General features: G+C 50.2%; 1 protein-coding gene across 1 annotated transcript in view; it reads right to left on the reverse strand.

Moving 5' to 3' along the window:
* The window catches only part of LOC128343920 (uncharacterized), a 77,021-nt gene that overhangs the window by 32,983 nt on the left and 23,333 nt on the right, over positions 1-20,705 (reverse strand). Inside the window, exons 8-9 of the mRNA XM_053293351.1 lie at positions 19,580-19,700; positions 17,243-18,024 (exon numbers count right to left, since the gene is read on the reverse strand). Coding sequence (XP_053149326.1) covers positions 17,243-18,024; positions 19,580-19,700 — 903 coding nt within the window. The remainder of the gene's footprint in view (positions 1-17,242; positions 18,025-19,579; positions 19,701-20,705) is intronic.

Consider the following 20,705-nt stretch of genomic DNA (forward strand, 5'->3'; position numbering starts at 1 on the left):
AAGTGAAGACTGCATGCCATGTTTATCTATTTATCTTTTAATCCCCAGCTCGCTCCTAACCTCCATTGAATTTACAAAGGTCCCCCAGAATTGTAATTCAAATCAATGAGAGTGTCCTGAGAAGCCAATTTTATTTATTTATTTTTAAAGGATGAAAAAGATGTGTTTTTGACCTGAATATCAGTTGCTGGGGAGCAACAGAAGATAGATCACTACTGCCTTCATTCATGTCCTGCTTGCAGGCTTCCCAGAGGGAAGGAAAGCAGCAAGATCCTTGACAGGCCCTCAGTGTAGGATGCCAGGAAAACCTGGGACCTCCTGCATGCCCACCAGATGCTCTTCTACTAAGCAACAGTCCTTGTTTCCCTCTTTTCCTTCTACAGCCCCAACTTGCCCTCTTTTCTCCCTGGGATCCTCCTTGCTGGGCTTTCAGGAGCAGAGGGGTGGGCTTTCCAGGAGGAGATCACTGAATGCTTCCCCCACCCCATCTCCAGGGCAAAGGAGGCGTCACTGGATGCTTGGCAGATGCCAGCCAAGGATCCAGCAGCACCCGCAGGGGGAGGAGAATTATGGCCCAGTCAGCAATCAGTGGCCACTGACTGGCTGGGGCCCCCTTCCCTTACCACGGCAGCATACTTGGCAGGTTAGCTGCAGCAAGTACAGTGTGAATGGGTGACAACCCACCATTTTTTTTTTCACCCGCTTGGTCCCATATTGTATTGCTTCTGCTACTAAGGCATCAGCCAGAGGCAAGGGCTCAAAGAAGGAGCCGTCAAATCCGCAAAGGCTGGCTGCAGCAGGAGAGGCCCCATAGGAGCCAGCAGGAACCCTGGCTCTTCCTGGCTGGCAGGATGGCCCTGAGCTCACCTCTCCCTCCTCCTGAGTAGGCCCATTGGGAGGAGTAGGCCCGAGCAGCCAGCTGAGTCCTCGGATTCTGGTGCTGGAGTTGTTGGAAGTGAAGGACTTTGTGCTGTCTCTTGTCTCAAAGACAGTGGAGGACAGACTAGTGAGTCAGAGGGCTAGAGGGTCAAGGCATTGGTCATCCCTTCTCTACTGCTCTGACACTATCCCTTTGATATGCAGATTGCTACTCTTAGGGACTTCCTTCCAGCCACTTCCTTCCTCTCTTCCCATCCTTCTACCTTGCTGAGTTGCAACATGCAAGCGCCTCTCCCCTGCACCGTGTGTGCAGAGATGCAGAATCCATCTGCATCCAGCTAACTAGATAGATTAGAGACCCTAACTCCTCACTTTCCTATCTAGAATGGAGTTCTCTAATAAATACCATTTATATTGATTTGAAACGATGAACTGGCTCCAAGCTACTTTACTCTCAGAATACATGCATGCCTAACTAAGTTTCTGCTGTGTTGTGCCTCTGTGCACTCTGCTGTAATGAAAAAGGGTTTCTCTTACCAGAGAGAATTCCCAACAGGAGTTTGGTCCTGGCACGGTGTCGCCCGCGCTTCTAGGGTCCCGGGGAGAGGGATTTGGGGACAGGACCCCCTTTCTCGGGCACCAGATCCCCAGAGCTATAGGAATTCTCCAAGGGGGTGATGCCTCCATGCGGCTCCGTTTTTGAGCAGCTTAGCCCAGCACCAGCTTCCCAGCCTGGCCAGCAACATGTCTCCCTGCCTTTCAAAGCAGGGAGAGCCAATCCCGGCCGTGCTGTGAACACGGCACTGGCCGGGAATTTGTTCAGAAACGGGGTGCAGCCCCATTTGCAAGCAAAGCTTTACCCCCTGCATCTGACGTGTGACGCACGGGCATGGCTGGGGCGTCAGGTACGGCCACTGAGGGGCGCGACCCAGGTTCTTTGAACCTGTTTGTGCATAGGTGGCTCTGCCCCTGACTGGGACGTTCTCATTCTCTTCCTCTGATGCTCTCCTCCTGGTCTGAGCCTGGGTGGGCCCCACAAGATATCACCTTGGCCAAAGGCACCTTAAACATGGACCCAGCGCTGTCTCAATGGGTCGGGAAGGCTTCTTTGTCCCTCCGTCACTGATGGCTCTGGTGTTTCCCGGAGAGCTCTCAACTCTCTTTCTCCCTTGGCTGCCTTGAAACTCATGGTCTGCTTTTAGAATATCTTGGCCCCAAGTAGTATGATGGGTGCTTGTCTGCAGCATCACCGAGAACTGTACCTCATGAACTGTGATTAAGAGGCTATTTGTATTCATATTCTTTTCACCACCTTTGCCACCCTCACTGGCACTGGAGTGACACTGCTGGTGCTTTCTAACCAAGTCCTATGAGGCTGTGGATATCCGCTGGTTTTTCACCACATCCACTGATTCTCTGGATCACTTTCTGGAATCGTCTCTTGAGAAAAGCGCACCAGCTCCAGACATCTCTGCAAGAAAAAGACAGCCATGGAAGGGGTCGGCTTATCCGCACCACCCGCGAGCATCACCCGTGCATATCTGCCAGTTTCAGCCAGCCAACATCATCCCCGACTTCCACCTGTCAACTTCCACATAGCTTCAACCGCTTCAATCCACCGGTTATCCTTTCACACTTCACTATACACTAACATTATACACTAACATTTGCCTCGACCACATTCACAACCAGGCACACAGACATTTGCACGCCAGGGCAGCCCATGAGGGACACCACCGACATCCATTCACTCCCTTTCAGTCACCATCCATTCACATACACTCCCCAGCTTCAATCCACAAGTATCCACTAGCTTCTGGAGACGGACTTCAACAGGGGACTTCCACCAGCTTTCATCTGCAAACATCCACCAGCTTCTTCCGCCTTGTGACAGAATCCAGCGGCTTCCGAATACAGACGGCCACGGGCTTCCGTACCCCGTAACATCCACCAGCTTCCACCGGGTCTGCTCGGCCGGCATCCACCAGCTTCAAGCCACTGGCATCAGCAGGCGTCATGCGCAGACTCGCCTCCAGCCTTCCGTGCAAGTCAAGAGAACTTGCCTCGTCTCCGCATTCACGGCGTGACCCGCTTCCGTCTGTGTAGAGATCGCTTGGCTTCACTGCTGCCAAGTCATCTCCGCCAACATGGTGTCAGCCTTAGTCTGCATGCTCGCCCCGTCTGCCTGAGAGAGAAACATTTAGCCATCATGGATATTCGGAACAAAGCCACCACATCTTTCCTTTATTTCATTTTTATCCAGCTAGGTCTAGAGATGACGACCTACTTGTAACCCTTTTTACCTGCAACTCAGTATTTTTCAAAGAGGCTTACATGAACTAATTTGCTCTTGCAAACAGGTGCTGAAAAGATCTGGGGTCCAGGCCTCCCCGATTTTGATAATTAAACCTTTCCATGCTCTCTAAAGCAGGGTTTCTTAAATTTGAGCCCCCAGATGTTACTGAACGACAATTCCCAGAATCCCCAGCCACAAAGGCCATGTCTGGGGATTCTGGAAGTTGTAGTCTGACAACATCTGGGGGCCCAAGGTTAAGAAGCCCTGCTTTAGAGAGCCTGCTCTAAAGGAATTCTATAATCACTTCCCCACTAGTTTGCTTCACAGCTAAAATGAGGATTTAAATCTTCATTTTCTTCTGGATAAGTGTTCTCCTGTAACCTATACCCCACACAATTGAGAGCCAGTGTGGTTGTGGTGTGGTGGTTAGTGTTAAGACTAGGATTGGGGAGACCTGGGTTCAAGTCCTTCCCACTCAGCCATGAAGCTCACTGTGTGACCTTAGGCCTTATTCTCTTTTCCCTCCTAACCTGCCTCCCAGGATTGTTGTAAAGATAAAACTGGGAAGAAAGATCCATGTACATCACTCTGAGCTCCTTGGAGGAAGAGCAGGATATAAGTTCCTCCTGATTTCTACCAAAGAAAACCACATGGCTCTGTGGTCAACAGGAGCCGACACCGACTCAATGGCACAACTTTACTTTAATGCAGGTATATTTGTGTTGACTTCTAGCTACATGCACTCTAATCCTAAGCATATCAGTTCAGAAGCAAATTCAAATAGGTTTAAAGAATAACAAAACTATCACAGCAGTCAGCAGCCCACTTCGATCCCTTCAAAGAACCTTTTTTGCATTTTGAAGCCAAAATCACAGATATCACACACAATTCTTTAATGCCATATAGTGAATGTCAAATAGAAGGAAAAGCCATCAACTTGTGATCACTTTAGATATATAACCACCATTTGAAACAGCAGAGTGGCATCTGTGGAGTTATCCAAGTTTCTTAGGAATTAAGGATAAACAAACATTTCAAGGGCAAGAGAAAAAGACAGGAAAAACAAGTTCCTTAAAACATGTCCCCCATTGATCTGATTTACGAAGTCCTATTTTGAAACTGAAGCATAAAAAGAGGCCACAAAATTATGGATGGGGTGTGAGGATGCTTGATTCTCAGTTTTCCAGTTTCAAAGAAGAGTGAAGCCACTTTCAAAAATTTGGACTAATTTTTAACGCTACAAGCTAAAAAAAAATAAAATGTAAATTATCAATATGTATGAACATTACAAGGGAAGAGCAAAAGAAAACAGCCACTAAGTTTTAGGAGAGCTATTTGGGGGAAAAGAAATCATTTTCCTCATATCTTTTGCTAATTACATTTATTTGAAGACTCTTTAAGTTGGAAGTGGTATGTGGAGTAGGGACGTGCCAGTTTGACAGGGGGGTGGGTTTACATTTAAGGAGCAGGGAGTGTGCTCTTACACACACACCCCACGTTTCCCACACCAGCGTTGTGTTTAAAAACGTCCCTCAGGGTAGTAGTAAGAGTACCTCCTTGCCGCACTGGTGCGCATCGGACTGTAAGTGCCCGGTGTGCATGCGCGTGCACTTCCGGTCTGACGTGCACTGAGTTGGCAAGGAGGTATATTGCCGCCCCGCAGGACCATTTCTAAACACAGCGCCGGCAGGGGAAACAGCGGGGTGGTGGGGGAGAGCACCCTTCCTGCTCCATAATGGTGTCGAACTGGCTGAACTGAACAACTGTCAAACTGGCTGAACTGCCAGTCCTTCGAACCGGTTCGGAGCTCCGTAACAGGACCTCTGAACCGGTTTCTGCACATCGCTAATGTGGAGTCCCTCAGGGCTTCATTCTGTCACCAATGCTTTTTAACATCTATATGATGAAACTGTTGGGTGAGGTCATCAGGGGATTTGGTCCTGGGTATTATCAATATGCTGATGACACCCAAATCTATTTCGCCTTGTCATCAACATCAGGAAATGGCATTGGCCCCTTAAATGCCTGTCTACAGGCAGTAATGGGCTGGATGAGGGATAATAAACTGAGGCTGAATCCAAGCAAGATGGAGGTGCTCATTGTCAGGGGTTGTAATCTGCAAGGCAGGATAGAACTACCTGTTCTGGACAAGGTTACATTGCCCCAGAATGAACAGGTTCATAGCTGGAGAGTACTCTTGGAGCTGGGATTCACCTTAATGCCTCAGGTTGAGGCTGTGACCAAGAGTGCTTTTTACCAGCTGCTATTGATTCGACAACTCTGCCAGTTCCTTGAGGAGAATGACCTGAAAACAGTGGTCCACCTGCTGATAATCTCCAGGTTGGACTACTGCAATGTGCTCTATGTAGGGCTGCCTTTGTACATAGTTCAGAAACTTCAGTTAGTACAAATTGCGGCAGCCAGATTGGTCTCTGGGGTAACCCGGAGAGACCATATTATGCCTGTTGCAGTGGCTGCCAATATGTTTCCAGGCAAATTACAAAGTGCTGGCTATTGCCTCTAAAGCCCTGAATGGCTTAGGTCTGGAGGTTACCTGAGAGAGCTCCTTTCTCTACAAGATCCCCACTGCTCATCATCAGGAGGGGTCCAAGTGCCACCAGTTCATCCAGTGGTGACCTGGGATCCGACCTTTTCAGTTGTCACCCCTAGGTTCCCCGTGGACACAAGAAGTTTATCTTCCTTGGAGGCCTTAAAGATCCATCTTTTTAGCCCGGCTTTTAATGGCTGGTTTTAATTTTAATGAGTTTTAATTTGGTTTAATTTTTATTTTATTTTTTGTTTCATTATGCGTTTTTATTTCAATGTAAACTGCCCTGAGCCACCTTAGAAAGGGCGGTATACAGATTGAATGAATATATATATTATAATATATTGAGAAAAATACCCATCACACCAGTTTAGAACTAGCAAACAAACTATTTCACTCTCCCACCTCCTACACACACAGAACATTTGAGCTATTTGGGGGACATTTTCTTAAACATTTTGTAATGCAAGCCATTTTGAGTACTTTTTGTTAAAAAGCAGGATGGAAATATTTGTAATAATAAGGCAAAGGCACACATACACATATCAAACAAAAACACATACCAGATTAGAGCCAGTATATTAAGGATCTAGTATCTTCAACCCCACCACAACAGCCACCACGATAAGCCAAAAGGCAGAAATAAAAAACAAAAACAGATCAGTTTTACTAGAGCATATCTTCTCTCTTTTCTTCTTTGTGGAGCTTTAATAGTTTTGTAGTAACTAATTTACTCACAAGAAGGTATTGGGGAGTTCTTAAGTGTATCCTTTATAATAAAAGGCTTGAGTGTGCGCACGTGTCCTTTTCCGGCCCGTGTCTTTCTCGGCTGTTCTGAGCATGCGCTCCGCGCATGCTCAGAACAGCCGAGAAAGATACGGCCGCAGGGACACAGGCGGCCATGTTGGCTCCCATAAAGGGGGAAGGAGAAGCGGGGACCGGGGAGAGCAGAGGCGGCAGCGGCGGGAACGGCCCTGCCGCTGAACCAAGACAGAGAAGCGGGAATATGGAGGCAGTGGAGGGGACATGGAGAAGCGGGGACATGGAGGCAGAGAGTGGGGCCCATGGCCGCGGCGGGGCAACAGTTGGGGGTTGCGGGGCCGGCCGGGCAGCCCGCAGTGGGCCCCGATACCAGGGGCAGAAGGTGGGAATGGGGGGAGCGGTGGCTGTCCGGCAGCCGGCCGCAAAGACAGACAAGCGGCGGCAACGGCCACGGCAGGCTGCATGGCGTGGCGGGCCCGCCGCGGCCAACATCGGACCCAGCCGCCACCTCCTGCTGCTGCTTCGCCGCCACTACCAACATTAACCGGAGGAGGAGCAGCGGCCGGTAAGAATAAAATTTAAAATTACGGGGGGGAGGGCAGGGGGGAGGGGCAAGAGGGAGTGGGGCAGGGGTTAGGATCCTCGAACCCCTCTTCTGGAGGACAAGGGAGACAGAGAGGGTGTTATGAGCACCCCAAATATTAATGCATATATAGGCCTGTGTCTGATTTCATTTTATTAAGAGTTCAATTAGATCTGCCTGGGTACTGCCTGGTAAATGATTTGTAGAGGCAGGGGTAATCTAGCATTGGGTATCAGTGTTTGTGGATACTCACTGAGGCACAATGGGTCAGGCTTAATTACCAGTCTCACACTGCTGAAATTAACCTGTGTCCAGTAACCGGATGCTTCTGCCTTAAGTCAAATGTGTTGATTATCTTGCCTCACTCATGCTTACCCTTTTGATGATACTTTGAATATTCTTTTGTTGCAAATACACACTAGATAGAGGTATACAAGAAATAATGTCTCACACAAATAGAACTAACTCCCTCTCACTAATTGCTAACTTTTAACACCTTCTGGGACCAGGCTAGCACATCTGGGATGCAGATTTGCTTTCGGACTTTGTCCCCTCCTCAAGATAACAGCTAACAGGAGATGAGAGTGAGATCTCTCTGGACTGATCAAATATCCTGAGCTAATTTTGGTAATTAAAAGACAATATTCCAAGGATAGCAGGAATAAATGCCTTTTGTGATCCAGAAGACTAAAAAGGGACATCAAAGGATGGAACCACTATAAGAAGGAGTCTCTGGACATGGCAGTTTAGCAGTTCTGTGCCTACGGGCATTCTGCTCACACGCTAGCTATCTTGTGCCTACAGCAAGATTTGCTCAGGAACTCTGCTCATGAACAGGAACTGTCTGTGACTTCTACTGCGCAGTGAGAAGTCAAGACTTTTCCCCAGCCATGGCACCTTCACTCTCTGCCTCGCTCTGAGCAAACTGTCTGCTTGACCACCAGAAGCCAGACCATCGCTCTGTTGCTGCTCCCAGCTACAGTCTCTCCTCTTCAGCTGAAAGATCCACCATTCTCAAGCCTGGGTAAATATGCGGCTCATACAAACTTGGAATTCCCTCATCCCTTCCCCTTCTCCTACACCCTTCATCTCTCCCCCTTACTAATTTCTGAACCCCCAAAACCATACCAGCCCTGAGCCTTCCTTCCTCCCTCCCCCCTTTTCCGCCTGTATCTAAACTGTACTAGGCTCTAGGAAGATTTAATTGCACGCACATATGTCAGTTAGGCACACTGTGGAATATATTGGTACTGGTTAGGCTGTTCTGTTTAAATACTGTTGCTAATATTAATAGAGTGCTCTGCTTTTTGCTTGCTAGATTATGTTATTATACTCAATAAAGCCCATTGAATCTTTGAGTGGTTTGATCTCCTTTCTTGCTTGTGCCCAGATCATACACGGTCACCAATATAAAAGAACTTGGCCCAGACCTATTTTATATACTAGCTAATGAGCATATTTAGTGTATAGATCAGGCCTGGTCTGTAACCAGCCTGCAGTCCCCATCAAACACCCTCCACTCCTGGGGCTCGAGAGGGGAAGCCAATGCCCACAGCAATGGTCAGGGGACACCCAGCTGTGCTTTGCATGTGGGTGTTCAAAGTTTTCCCCCCACAGCTGAGAGGTGGTTGGAAATCTCTTTGGTGGGCAGCTGTTGAGGACAGAAGTCAATGAGCAGGAAAGAGCGGAGGTCTGATCCCACTGCCATGCCCTGATTTGAGACTCAGATCGGCAGAAATGCCCATCCTTTCAAGCTAATTTCAGGCTGAGTCCGCAAAGGAAGAGGACGCAGGGAGTGGGGGGGGGGGCGGCTAGCAGCTCCCAGAGCGCTCCCTGTAGCAGCTAAAGATGGTGAGGCCCCAAAGGAGTCTGGAGCGGGCCTGACGGAGGCTTCCTTCTTTGCAGACCTCTTCTTAAGCCGTACATCTTTTGTCATCTTTGCCTGGTAAGAGGCCTAGGACAAGCAGGACAGAACTGGAAAGGAAGAGAGGATACCAACGCCTAAGAGTAAAGAAGTCTCTCTCTCTGGGGGAAGGGCAAGAAGGAGAGGGGCAGGGGGGAGGGGGGAGGGCAAGAGGGAGGGGGCAGGGGGAGGGGCAAGAGGGGAGAGGGCGTGGGCCAGGGGGAGGGATGGGGAGGGGCAAGAGGGAGGGGGAGGGGCAAGAGGGAGTGGGGCAGGGGGAAGGGAAAGAGGGAGCGGGCCAGGGGGAGGGGCAAGAGGGAGGGGGAGGGCAAGAGGGAGGGGGCCAGGGGGAGGGGCAAGAGGGAGTGGGGCAGGGGGAGGGGGAAGGGCAAGAGGGAGTAAGGGGAAGAGGGAGGGGGCCAGGGGGAGGGGCAAGAAGGAGTGGGGCAGGGGGAGGGGCAAGAGGGAGGGCAGGGCAGGAGGGAGTAAGGGGGAGGGGCAAGAGGGAGGTGGCTAGGGGGGCAAGAGGGAGTAGGGGAGGGGGAGGGGAGGGGCAAGAGGGAGTGGGGCAGGGGGAAGGGCAAGGGAGTGGGGGAGGGGGAAGGGCAAGAGGGAGTGGGTCAGGGGGAGGGGCAAGAGGGAGTAAGGGGGAGGGGGAAGGGCAAGAGGGAGTAAGGGGGAGGGGCAAGAGGGAGGGGGGCAGGGGGGCAAGAGGGAGTGGGGGAGGGGAGGGGGAAGGGCAAGAGGGAGGGGGTCAGGGGAGGGGCAAGAGGGAGGGGAGGGCAAGAGGGAGTAAGGGGGAGGGGCAAGAGGTGGCCAGGGGGAGGGGCAAGAGGGAGTAGGGGAGGGGGAGGGGCAAGAGGGAGTGGGGCAGGGGGAAGGGCAAGAGGGAGTAGGGGAGGGGGAGGGGCAAGAGGGAGTGGGGCAGGGGGGAGGGCAAGAGGGAGTGGGGCAGGGGGAGGGGGAGGGCAAGAGGGAGTGGGGAAGGGGGAGGGGCAAGAGGGAGTGGGGCAGGGGGAGGGGGAAGGGCAAGAGGGAGTAAGGGGGAGGGGCAAGAGGGAGGGAGCCAGGGGGGCAAGAGGGAGTGGGGGAGGGGGAGGGGAAAGAGGGAGTGGGGGAGGGGAGGGGCAAGAGGGAGGGGGCCAGGGGGAGGGGCAAGAGGGAGGGGGAGGGCAAGAAGGAGTAAAGGGGAGGGGCAAGAGGGAGGGGGCCAGGGGGAGGGGCAAGAGGGAGTGGGGCAGGGGGAAGGGAAAGAGGGAGTGGGCCAGGGGGAGGGGCAAGAGGGAGGGGGAGGGCAAGAGGGAGGGGGCCAGGGGGAGGGGCAAGAGGGAGTGGGGCAGGGGGAGGGGGAAGGGCAAGAGGGAGTAAGGGGAAGAGGGAGGGGGCCAGGGGGAGGGGCAAGAAGGAGTGGGGCAGGGGGAGGGGCAAGAGGGAGGGCAGGGCAGGAGGGAGTAAGGGGGAGGGGCAAGAGGGAGGTGGCTAGGGGGGCAAGAGGGAGTAGGGGAGGGGGAGGGGAGGGGCAAGAGGGAGTGGGGCAGGGGGAAGGGCAAGGGAGTGGGGGAGGGGGAAGGGCAAGAGGGAGTGGGTCAGGGGGAGGGGCAAGAGGGAGTAAGGGGGAGGGGGAAGGGCAAGAGGGAGTAAGGGGGAGGGGCAAGAGGGAGGGGGGCAGGGGGGCAAGAGGGAGTGGGGGAGGGGAGGGGGAAGGGCAAGAGGGAGGGGGTCAGGGGAGGGGCAAGAGGGAGGGGAGGGCAAGAGGGAGTAAGGGGGAGGGGCAAGAGGTGGCCAGGGGGAGGGGCAAGAGGGAGTAGGGGAGGGGGAGGGGCAAGAGGGAGTGGGGCAGGGGGAAGGGCAAGAGGGAGTAGGGGAGGGGGAGGGGCAAGAGGGAGTGGGGCAGGGGGGAGGGCAAGAGGGAGTGGGGCAGGGGGAGGGGAAGGGCAAGAGGGAGTGGGGAAGGGGGAGGGGCAAGAGGGAGTGGGGCAGGGGGAGGGGGAAGGGCAAGAGGGAGTAAGGGGGAGGGGCAAGAGGGAGGGAGCCAGGGGGGCAAGAGGGAGTGGGGGAGGGGGAGGGGAAAGAGGGAGTGGGGGAGGGGAGGGGCAAGAGGGAGGGGGCCAGGGGGAGGGGCAAGAGGGAGGGGGAGGGCAAGAAGGAGTAAAGGGGAGGGGCAAGAGGGAGGGGGCCAGGGGGAGGGGCAAGAGGGAGTGGGGCAGGGGGAAGGGAGATGAACAAAAGGGAGTGGGGGAGGGGGGGAAGGGCAAGAGGGAGTGGGTCAGGGGGAGGGGCAAGAAGGAGCGGGGAGGGGGAGGGCAAGAAGGAGTAAGGGGGAGGGGTAAGAGGGAGGGGGCCAGGGGGAGGGGCAAGAGGGATTGGGGGAGGGGAGGGGCAAGAGGGAGTGGGGCGGGGGAAGGGCAACAGGGAGTGGGTCAGAGGGAGGGGCAAGAGGGAGCGGGGGAGGGGGAAGAGCAAGACGGAGTGGGGCAGGGGAGGGGCAATTGGGAGTGGGGCAGGGGAAAGGGGCAAGAGGGACTGGGACAGGAGGGTGAGAGGGAGGGGAGGGAGGGCAAGAGATTGGGGTGGGAGGGAGGGGAAGAGAGGCAAGAGTGTGGGGCCAGAGGAGGCGGTGGCCCCAGCCAGGTGGAGTAGAGGGGAAAAACGTAACCCAACTAGCGCCCGTTATTTTAATGGGCTTGAAAATACTAGTGTTCTATAACAGCTTCTGCTTGTTGGTAGCTTGTGGTCCTGTTTTGAAAATAACCCAGAGCAAATAAGAAGAGGATTAAACCAGGATATGCACCATACTGCATGGGAGAAAATTTTGAGAGAAAAATATCGATCAAAATATTAGCTTACTTATATAGCATCTATTACAGCATATCTAGGCACTATAACTTAGACCAGGGGTTCCTTACTGTTTTTAACAAGTGTAGCCACCTTAAGTGGCACAGCGGGGAAATGCTTGACTTACAAGCAGAAGGTTGTCAGTTCGAATCCCCGCTGGTACTATATCAGGCAACAGCGATATAAGAAGATGCTGAAAGGCATCATCTCAAACTGCGCGGGAGGAGGCAATGGTCAACCCCTCCTGTATTCTACCAAAGAAAACCACAGGGCTCACAGGATTAAAACAAAAACAAACCATACACACAAGAGTAGCTTCTAAGGATGGGGTACACTTGTTAAAAAATAGTTGGGAACCCCTGGTCTAGGTTATAGTGCCTAGATATGCTGTAGAAGATGTTATATAAGTAAGCTAATATTTTATTATTAAATATTTCTCTCTCAAGATTTTCTCTTTAAATATTGTCATTACAATACCCTCATGAAAAACATGAACCCACATGCGGTGTAATGTCTGGATTGGATTTACTGAAGGGCTCTGGGGCAATTCTGTCTCAGCCCCACCAGTCTACCCCCCACCACATTCTCATGATGTACAAGTTCTTGGGGCGTCAGGAACCTGTCCTCACCTTGAAATCTTGCAATAGTTTAAATCAAGTACTAGACCAGTGACCCTCCTGTATGTCCTGCTGGTCCTGTTTCGCCTCCTCCTGGGACTCTTCTCGCCTCCATGCCTCCGTGGCCACACTGGCAGTTGCTAGCTTCACCTCTTGCTCAACTGTTTGTGCTTCACTCTGCCCATGTCCCTTTGTGACATCACAAGCAGGCAGCAGCCAATGGGGAGGCATCACTGTACTCCTCTTGGCTGCCTCAGGTCTCCAAGATCTAAAGCATTCATGATAGATAGATAGATAGACAGATAGATAGATAGATAGATAGATAGATAGATAGATAGATAGATAGATAGAAACCCATCTAAACATACCATTAGGGTTGCCAGCTTTGACTGGAGCTATTCTTGGGGATTTTTAATTATTTCAATCCCAAGATTTTCCACAAAACCAAAAATCTCCAGGAATGCTTTCAAGAATCACCTGGAGATTTATTTATTTTTTATTATATTATTAATTATTATTATTTCTTGTTTACACAGTCAGACAGGTGTTATTGACTGGTTTGTTTTATCCAGACATCAAGTCCTTCCCAAGGACCTGGGATGGCTGACTTTTATTATCAATACTGTTGTTATTGTTATAGATATCGTCACAGAATATATTTTTTGTTTATTTGTTTGTTTGTTTGTTTGTTTGTTTGATTTCTATACCACCCTTCCATTTCCAATTTCTATACCACCTTTCCAAAAATGGCTCAGGGCGGTTTAATTGATTAATTTAATTAATGTCAATCCTGTAGGCTCCAGGCCAGTCCTGGAGGGCTGACAACCCCCTCAATAGCATATAAATGTGTCCGCACTGGAAGGGCTGCTCAACTTGGGCCCTCCTGCACACCTGAGTTCAAATCTCCATTCAGCCATGATGCTAGCTGGGTGACTCCGGGCCAGTCACTTCTCTCTCAGCCTAACCTACTTCACAGGGTGGTTGTGAGGAGAAACTCAAGTATGTAATACACCTCTCTGGGCTCCTTGGAGGAAGAGTGGGATATAAATATAAAAATAATAATAATAACTCCCACAATTCTTGGCTATTGGCCACTGTGGCTGGGGATTATGGGAGTTGTAGTTCAAAAACAGCCGAGGAGCCTAAGTTGAGCAAGCCTGGTCCACAGTTCCGCAGGGCTGGAGACCCCACCCAGAGGGAGCCCACCAACCCTGCTTCCTCTTTTCAAGTTTGCCTGCACTGCAATGCTTCCTATATGGCCGCTGAAATGTTCAAAGGACACTTTAGGCCTTCCCATTGCACAAAAGTGCGTCCTTTGGTTAGGAATCGCAGATATAAAAAATAGTGTGAGGTAGCCCAGGTAGGGCTGCCAACCCTGACTTAAGCGTGGAGAAGTATTCTTTCCAATATTTTTCACAATTATCAAGTCATTAAATCTCCAGGATCCCTTTTAATAGCTACTACTGGGATATTGACAGAGATTCCTGGTGACTCCAAGCCAATCCTGGAGGGTTGGCAACCTTAAGAGGTGATAAGCAATATATGAAAAAACCCTCCATTTGTGGCCTTAGTCCAGAAAGCTGGGCATCACGGGAAAGCCCCAAAATAGGCAGTGTGTAACAGACTTGAGAGAGGGCAGGAGGAGTGCAATGATGCAGCCTTAATCAGATTATCAGGAGTTCTCAACCAGATGTTGGGAACTACAAGTGTGGGACTACAACTCCCTATATGGGCAGCTATTGTGGCTGGGGATGATGGGAATTGTAGTTGTAGACAAGATCACACACACAAGCGCCATTTGAAACAGGGAACCATCTTCTGTTTTCTTTTACTATGGAAACCACTTGGAGATTTTTTTTTGGTTGAAAAGTGGTATTTAAATTAATAAATAATAATAATAATTCTCTGTATCAAGAACTGCAGCCGTACACTTGCAGACTCCTTTCACAGTGATTCTGGGGAGCCAGGAGAGAGGGCATGCACATACTTCTTGCCTGTGGGCTTCTCAAAGGCATCTGGTGGCCCACTGAGTGAAACAGGATGCTGGACTAGTTAGGCCTTGGGCCTGATCCAGCAGGGATGCTCTTATCTCACACACACACACTCTCTCTCTCTCTCTCTCTCTCTAACATCAGAGAACTTGGAAAAAATCTAGTCTTCGATTCAGGTAAATACAGTATTGTTTTACTTGGAAGTCCTGCTGCAGTCAACAGAGCTTACTTCTTGGTATGTGTGTTTAAGGTTATAGTCCAGTGACAGACACAGTATGTTAAATAGAACAGTCTGGGGCCGCCCAGGGTGTGGGTGGCAGTGCCTGAGGCATGGCCCTGGTTAAGGCCAGCCCCCTTTCGCAACTAACCCTCACAAGCTTTGGAAGAGCAGGGAGGAGGGAGGCTTGCCAGCAGCCTCCTCTTCACTCCTCGTGCTTCTTGTGAGGTTTACAAGGTGTGAGGAAAGCTGTTCTTCTTGCATAGTCTGCAAGGGTCAGAGGAGTCCCAAAGACGTGCTTTGATGGCAGTGGCAGGGGACATTTATCAGGGAGGAGAGCTGGTCTTCTGGTAGCAAGCATCAGGGGCGGAGCCACCATTGGGCCAACGGGTTCAAAGAATCCGGGCCGGTGGCCAATCAGGGGCCACAAGAGCGGCCCCAACACGCCCCCCGCGTCTGACATCAGACGGGGAGGCGGTAGTTTAGCTCCCGAGTGGGGGCCGCGCGGCCCCTTCAGGAGCTAAGACTGGTGCTGCGTTCGCAATGCAGCCCAGAAGTGGCTCTTCCCAGGGAAGAGCCGCTCCTGGGCTGCGCTGCAAACGCAGCACCAGGCTTTGTCTAACTGCCGAAGGGGCCGCGCAGCCCCTTCAGCAGTTAAACTGCTGCAGCGATTCCGAACGGAGCCTCAGGGCTCCGTTTGGGAGCCAGACCACGCCCCCGCGTCTGATGTCAGACCAGGGGCGTAACTACCGTTAGGCAAGGGGAGGCGGCTGCCTGGGGGCCCCCACGCCTCGAGGGGCCGCCCAGAGGCAAGTCACATGTGAAGTGAGTGTGTATCAGCGAGGGGCCCATTTTTAAATTTTGTCTCTGGGCCCACTCCAGCCTCGTTACGCCTCTGTGTCAGACGCGGGGGTGCGGCTATCCCCTGCGTCTGACGTCAGACGCCGGGGGCGGGGCTATCAGGGTGCCCGCCGCGGCTGCACACGGGCCGCCGGCGGGCTAGCTACGCCCCTGGCACGCATGACTCGTCCCTTTAGCTAAGCAGGGTCTGTCCTGGTTGCATATGAATCCTTGTTCTTATTGCATGCCTTTCCCTTTTAATCTAATAATAAATCCTTGTTGGTGAAGTGTGCTACTCTTCGTTTGGGGTCTGCCTTAGCCGCACGCCTTTGGAGGCCTAGGACTGCTCAACCCTTCTAGGGAAGGTTTTGCCACTTTGACCTTCTCCTGGTATCTTATGTGGGAAGAGTTTTATTTTAATGTCCGGCATTAAAATAAAGTGGATGGTGGCAGCCTACTGTGACTTTCTACGGTCAAGGATTCACCCCAATGAACTCCTCTCCACCGGCTTGGATAGGAGTCATGACAAGGAGACTGCTTAATTCCATGGTAGGGAGGAAAAGGAGATTGCTCTGGGAAACATGCATGTAACAGACATGGAGAGCAGCTCAGAGATGTTACCAACGTATATTGAAATGCAACCAGTATGCCAGCTATATTAAAACGTATACAGTATGAAATATACCATAGTCAAACTTAGGATAGGACACTGTCATACATAAACTAAATTCACAGGATGTGCTTTGAGCATAACATAAGTCTACGGAATAGCCTCCCCAATGAAGCTTGCCTGGCATTGTTACTTTGTTCTTTTAGACACCAAGTGAAGATATTTCTGTTCACTCAGGCCTTTTAAAATTGATTGTTTAAAAACGGTTTTTAAAATGCTTTGTATTGTATTTTGTATTTTCTGTTTTATATTATAATTTGTCCTGTTTTATGCATTTTTATTGAAGGTTTTTTACCGTTATGTTATTGTGAGCCCCCCAGAGAACAATGTGTTTTGGGTCAGCTAACAAATAAAGTTGTTTATTATTAAAACACAAGTTCATCAGAACCTTGCCAATGAATCGGGTCCCTACAGCAAAGTCTTTCATGGCCAACACAAACTTTGGCATTCTTCAGAATTCAGCCCAAAACTCAAAATATAGTGTTGGAATCTTTTTTATGAATTCAGAACTCACAAAAGAGGATATTTCCGCTGCTTGAGATTATTATTCCGATTCAAAATCCTGTTGGAATAACTCAACAGGCATCAGAAGAATTTGGGCACCGGGTTTCCTTCTCTGCATTTAACCTACTTTTATAGGTTTCTCATTGTAAGGTGTAGCAGTCAATAAAGAATCACACAATTCCCTTCCTGCCCCCAGGAAAGTTTATCCCTTGTAGGGTATACACTAGTGCTCAAATTATCGAGTGAGGGGGAGGGGAGTTAAGGGGATTTAATGAAATCCACAAACTCTTTCCCCTGATGCCCCCAAATTTAGCCAAATCAGGGCCTCCTGAAAACAGTAACTAAAGGAACTGATACAGAAGTAAGGGGGCCAGGCCCCCAAATATCCAAGCCCTTTCTCTACATAAAGCTGGACACACACTGAACCGGTTCCGTTTCTTTGGTTTCTCCTCTAGGTAGGTTGTTTCATGTCTGATCAGGAGAAAGTCATGGCAAATTTGTCTCACAGATGGAACATTCATACAATTTAAGAATTAACTTCTTTCCTCAGAGCAGTTTTACGACCTCCTCCCATGATGGTTAAGAAGCTCCTTCCGCCGGAAGCTCTTTCCACAATAAGCAATTGCATGTCTTCTTCCTGGTGTGAATTCTCTCGTGCTTCATGAGGTGCGACTTCTGGATGAAGGTTTTCCCGCAGACGGAGCACTTGTACGGCTTCTCGCCAGTGTGTGTCCTTAGATGCACAGTCAGGTTGGCATTCTGGCTGAAGCTTTTGCCACAGGCCGAGCACTTGTACGGCTTTTCCCGGGTGTGGATTCTTTCATGCACAATGAGCTGGCAGGTGCTCCGAAAGTTCTTCCCACAGATGGAGCACTTGTGAGGCTTCTCCCCCGTGTGGATTCGCTCGTGAAAAATAAGGTCCGACCTCTGCCGGAAGCACTTCCCGCAGTATGAGCACTGATGTGGCTTCTTTTTCCGGGTGTGGATTTGCTGGTGTCTCTTGAGGTGGTCCTTGCGGCTGAGGCTTTTCCCACATTCACCGCACTGATAGGGCATCTCCTGAATATCAGCTCTCTCGTGTTTCACAAAATCTGAGCTTGGCTCAAAGCCTCCTTCAAGCACACCAAGCGAATTTGGTTTCCGCCACTCCAGGCTTTCGTTAAAGGCCGTCTCCACGGAAGAAACGGATCTATCCGTTGTACTTCTCGGGCAGTGGCCACCACTTGGCGGCCTTGATGATCCATGTTGATCTTCAGGTGCTTCTTCCTGTGCGTAACCCTGCAGAAAGCCGTCTCTGGCTCTTCTCTGAGATGGGTCTGCCCGCTCAGGGCTTTCAAGCTGGTATTTTTCCCCCTCACATGCAACGACTGGTCCAAAATCTGTCAGAATGAAGGGGGGGATAACAACCATTACATGAATTCGGTTCGTCCCTGGGTCCGCCTTTTAGCCAATCAAACAGACTCAGTGGGAATCATTTAGAGGCTTTTTATTGCTACTGCAGTTTTAGCAATAGGTAATCAGTAGGCTTACGCTCTTAAACTGATTACAGTTTGGTTACAGGTGCATCTTACATTTATACAAACAATCTGAATGATGCTGACACCCTAGACACAGCATACGTGGCAATAAAATGGTGGACTAAGTATCTAGTACGCATGCGAATGATTCATTGTTCATCTGGTGATTACTCCTTATTTGGTTACATCCTGTTTTCTTATCTGTCAGCAAAGAACAGTGAGAACCTTGTGAGAACCAAGTTTCTTAGATACAATTTAGTGGAGAGAGATAATGACGTTGATCATGAGAGGCCGTGATGTCCCTGAGCTGGGCTGGGTCACTTTAAGTTAGAATGAGGTATTCTGGGCAAACATGGAGTTGCTTTGGTTTTCTAAACACATCAGTGAGACCACTTCAGATAGCAGATTGCAAGCCGGGGTGGCATAGCAGTCCACTCAGAGCTCCCTCCCTGATGCCCTACAGAGGAAGGAAGGGGAAGATATATGGAAGGAAAAAAGGGATTGGGGTGTGTATCTTATTTTAATAGAAAAAGAGAAAAGCGAGAAGGCAGGGGGGGCACCATTTAGTGCTCCCCTTCAAGCAGCAAAAAGCTATGGGGCTGGCACTGGTGATGGCCTAGGCCAGGGATTAAGCCAAATTAAAGGCCAGCGATGGCACAGGCCAGGGGTTATGTCGCTCACCCCAGAAACATCTCCCTTTCCATAGGGGTGCAGACACCCCGCCTTATTTATTTATTTATTTATTTATTTATTTTGTTGTTAGATTTGTATACTGCCTTCCATTAAAACCATCTCAAGGCAGTTTACCAAACACATAAAACAATATAAGACTATAAAAGTCGCACCACAAATCTATTAAACTGGAATATAAAAATACAGATCTAGTTAACAGTTTTAAAAACATACACCATGGTGGGTTTTTTTAATGCCTTGTGACCCACTCCTCCTCCTGGACACCTCCGTCTGACTCAGGCAGGTGGCAGGTTGCTTCCTCCTCCACCTCCTCCTCCTCTTCCTCCTGGCTGCGTTGACCCATCACCTGCCTCAGCCAGAGAGACGTGACCAAGAACTGGAGACAGCAACTGCCCCCGCTTGGCTTCCTCCTCACTGCCCCTCCTGGTCACGTCTGTCCATCGCCTGGCTCAGGTGCCACACTGACATTTCCAGGTGCCAAGGCAAGCCGGTGCCTGGGAACTGTCAAGCCCCGGGGACGGAGCAGCTTTTGATACCTGCTGCTTTTTCCTTGCTTGCTTGCTTGCCTTTCTAGCTCCAACCCTGCACAACTCCAAGGGGAAATCCATCAGAGAAGCAAAGATTGCGCAGGCAGAACAATCTCAGGACATGCTGGAGGGCAGAAGGATGGTAGCGCAAAGAATTCAGGGCCTCTAAGATCTCAGGCACAAGGGATCACACTTACCCAATACTCCAGCGTTTCCTCCCTGCTTGGTTTCTGGACACAGCGGTCGCAGCTTGAGGTCAGAAGGATCCTGGCCTGCCTCAGAGAAGCTCACAGCGACTTCCACAAATGGCATTAGTACCTGGGATGGGGTGGGGTGGAATCACAGACAATCCCGTTTTTAAGATGGGCACAGCTTGGCTGGTAAGTTTGTGTTCAACGAGTTCTGGATGGGATCATGCCTCCCCTTAAAGCTGAAACCTGGAACATAGGAAGTTTCCATCTACTGAGTCAGACCATTGGTCCATCTAACTCAGGATTGTCTACACAGACTGGCAGCAGCTTCTCCAAGGTTGCAGGCAGGAATCTCTCTCAGCCCTTATCTGGAGATGCCAAGGAGGGAATTTGGAACCTTCTGCCTGCAAGCATGCAGGTGCTCTTCCCAGAGCGGTCCCATCCCCTAAGGGGAAGATCTTTCAGTGCTCACATGTAGTCTCCCATTCAAATGCAAATCAGGACTCTGCTTAGCAAAGGGAACAATTCATGTTTGCTATTTCTGCATCTAGTCCTGACTACAGATGTAAACGTTGCTCGATGCACCAAACTGAAAATGAACTGGAGTTCCAAGTTCATCCCTTTTCTAAAAATTATGAAACAAATGCAATTTTAAAGGAATAACTTTAAAAAGCAGGTTTTTAATTTTGTATAGTCCAGGTTGGAGTACTGCAGGTGTTCTCAAACTTGGGTCCCTAGATGTTGCCAGACTACAATGCCCATCATCCCTAGCCATAATGGCCAAAGGCCTTTGTGGCTCAGGAAGATGGGAGTTGTAGTCCAGCAATATCTAGGGTTCCGAGCTTGAGAACCCCAGGCCTACTGCCATGCATTACATTGGGGTGCCTTTGTCATCCTTTTGTTTTTATTTAATAAAGATTATTACATTCTTCTTGTAAAATAAATTATAATTTTTAGATTGAGTCCTTTTGGGACAGGGAACCATCTTATTCCATTTTCTGTATAAACTGCTTTAAGAATTTTTTGTTGGAAAGTGTTATATAAATACTGTATTTAGACAAATAGAAGATAACTCTGAACTTATGATGACCCCCTTAAAACTACAGGTTAAATACAGGCTATACCTGTATTT

Source organism: Hemicordylus capensis, chromosome 2 (assembly GCF_027244095.1).
Source record: "Hemicordylus capensis ecotype Gifberg chromosome 2, rHemCap1.1.pri, whole genome shotgun sequence".
NCBI classification, from domain to species: Eukaryota; Metazoa; Chordata; class Lepidosauria; order Squamata; family Cordylidae; genus Hemicordylus; species Hemicordylus capensis.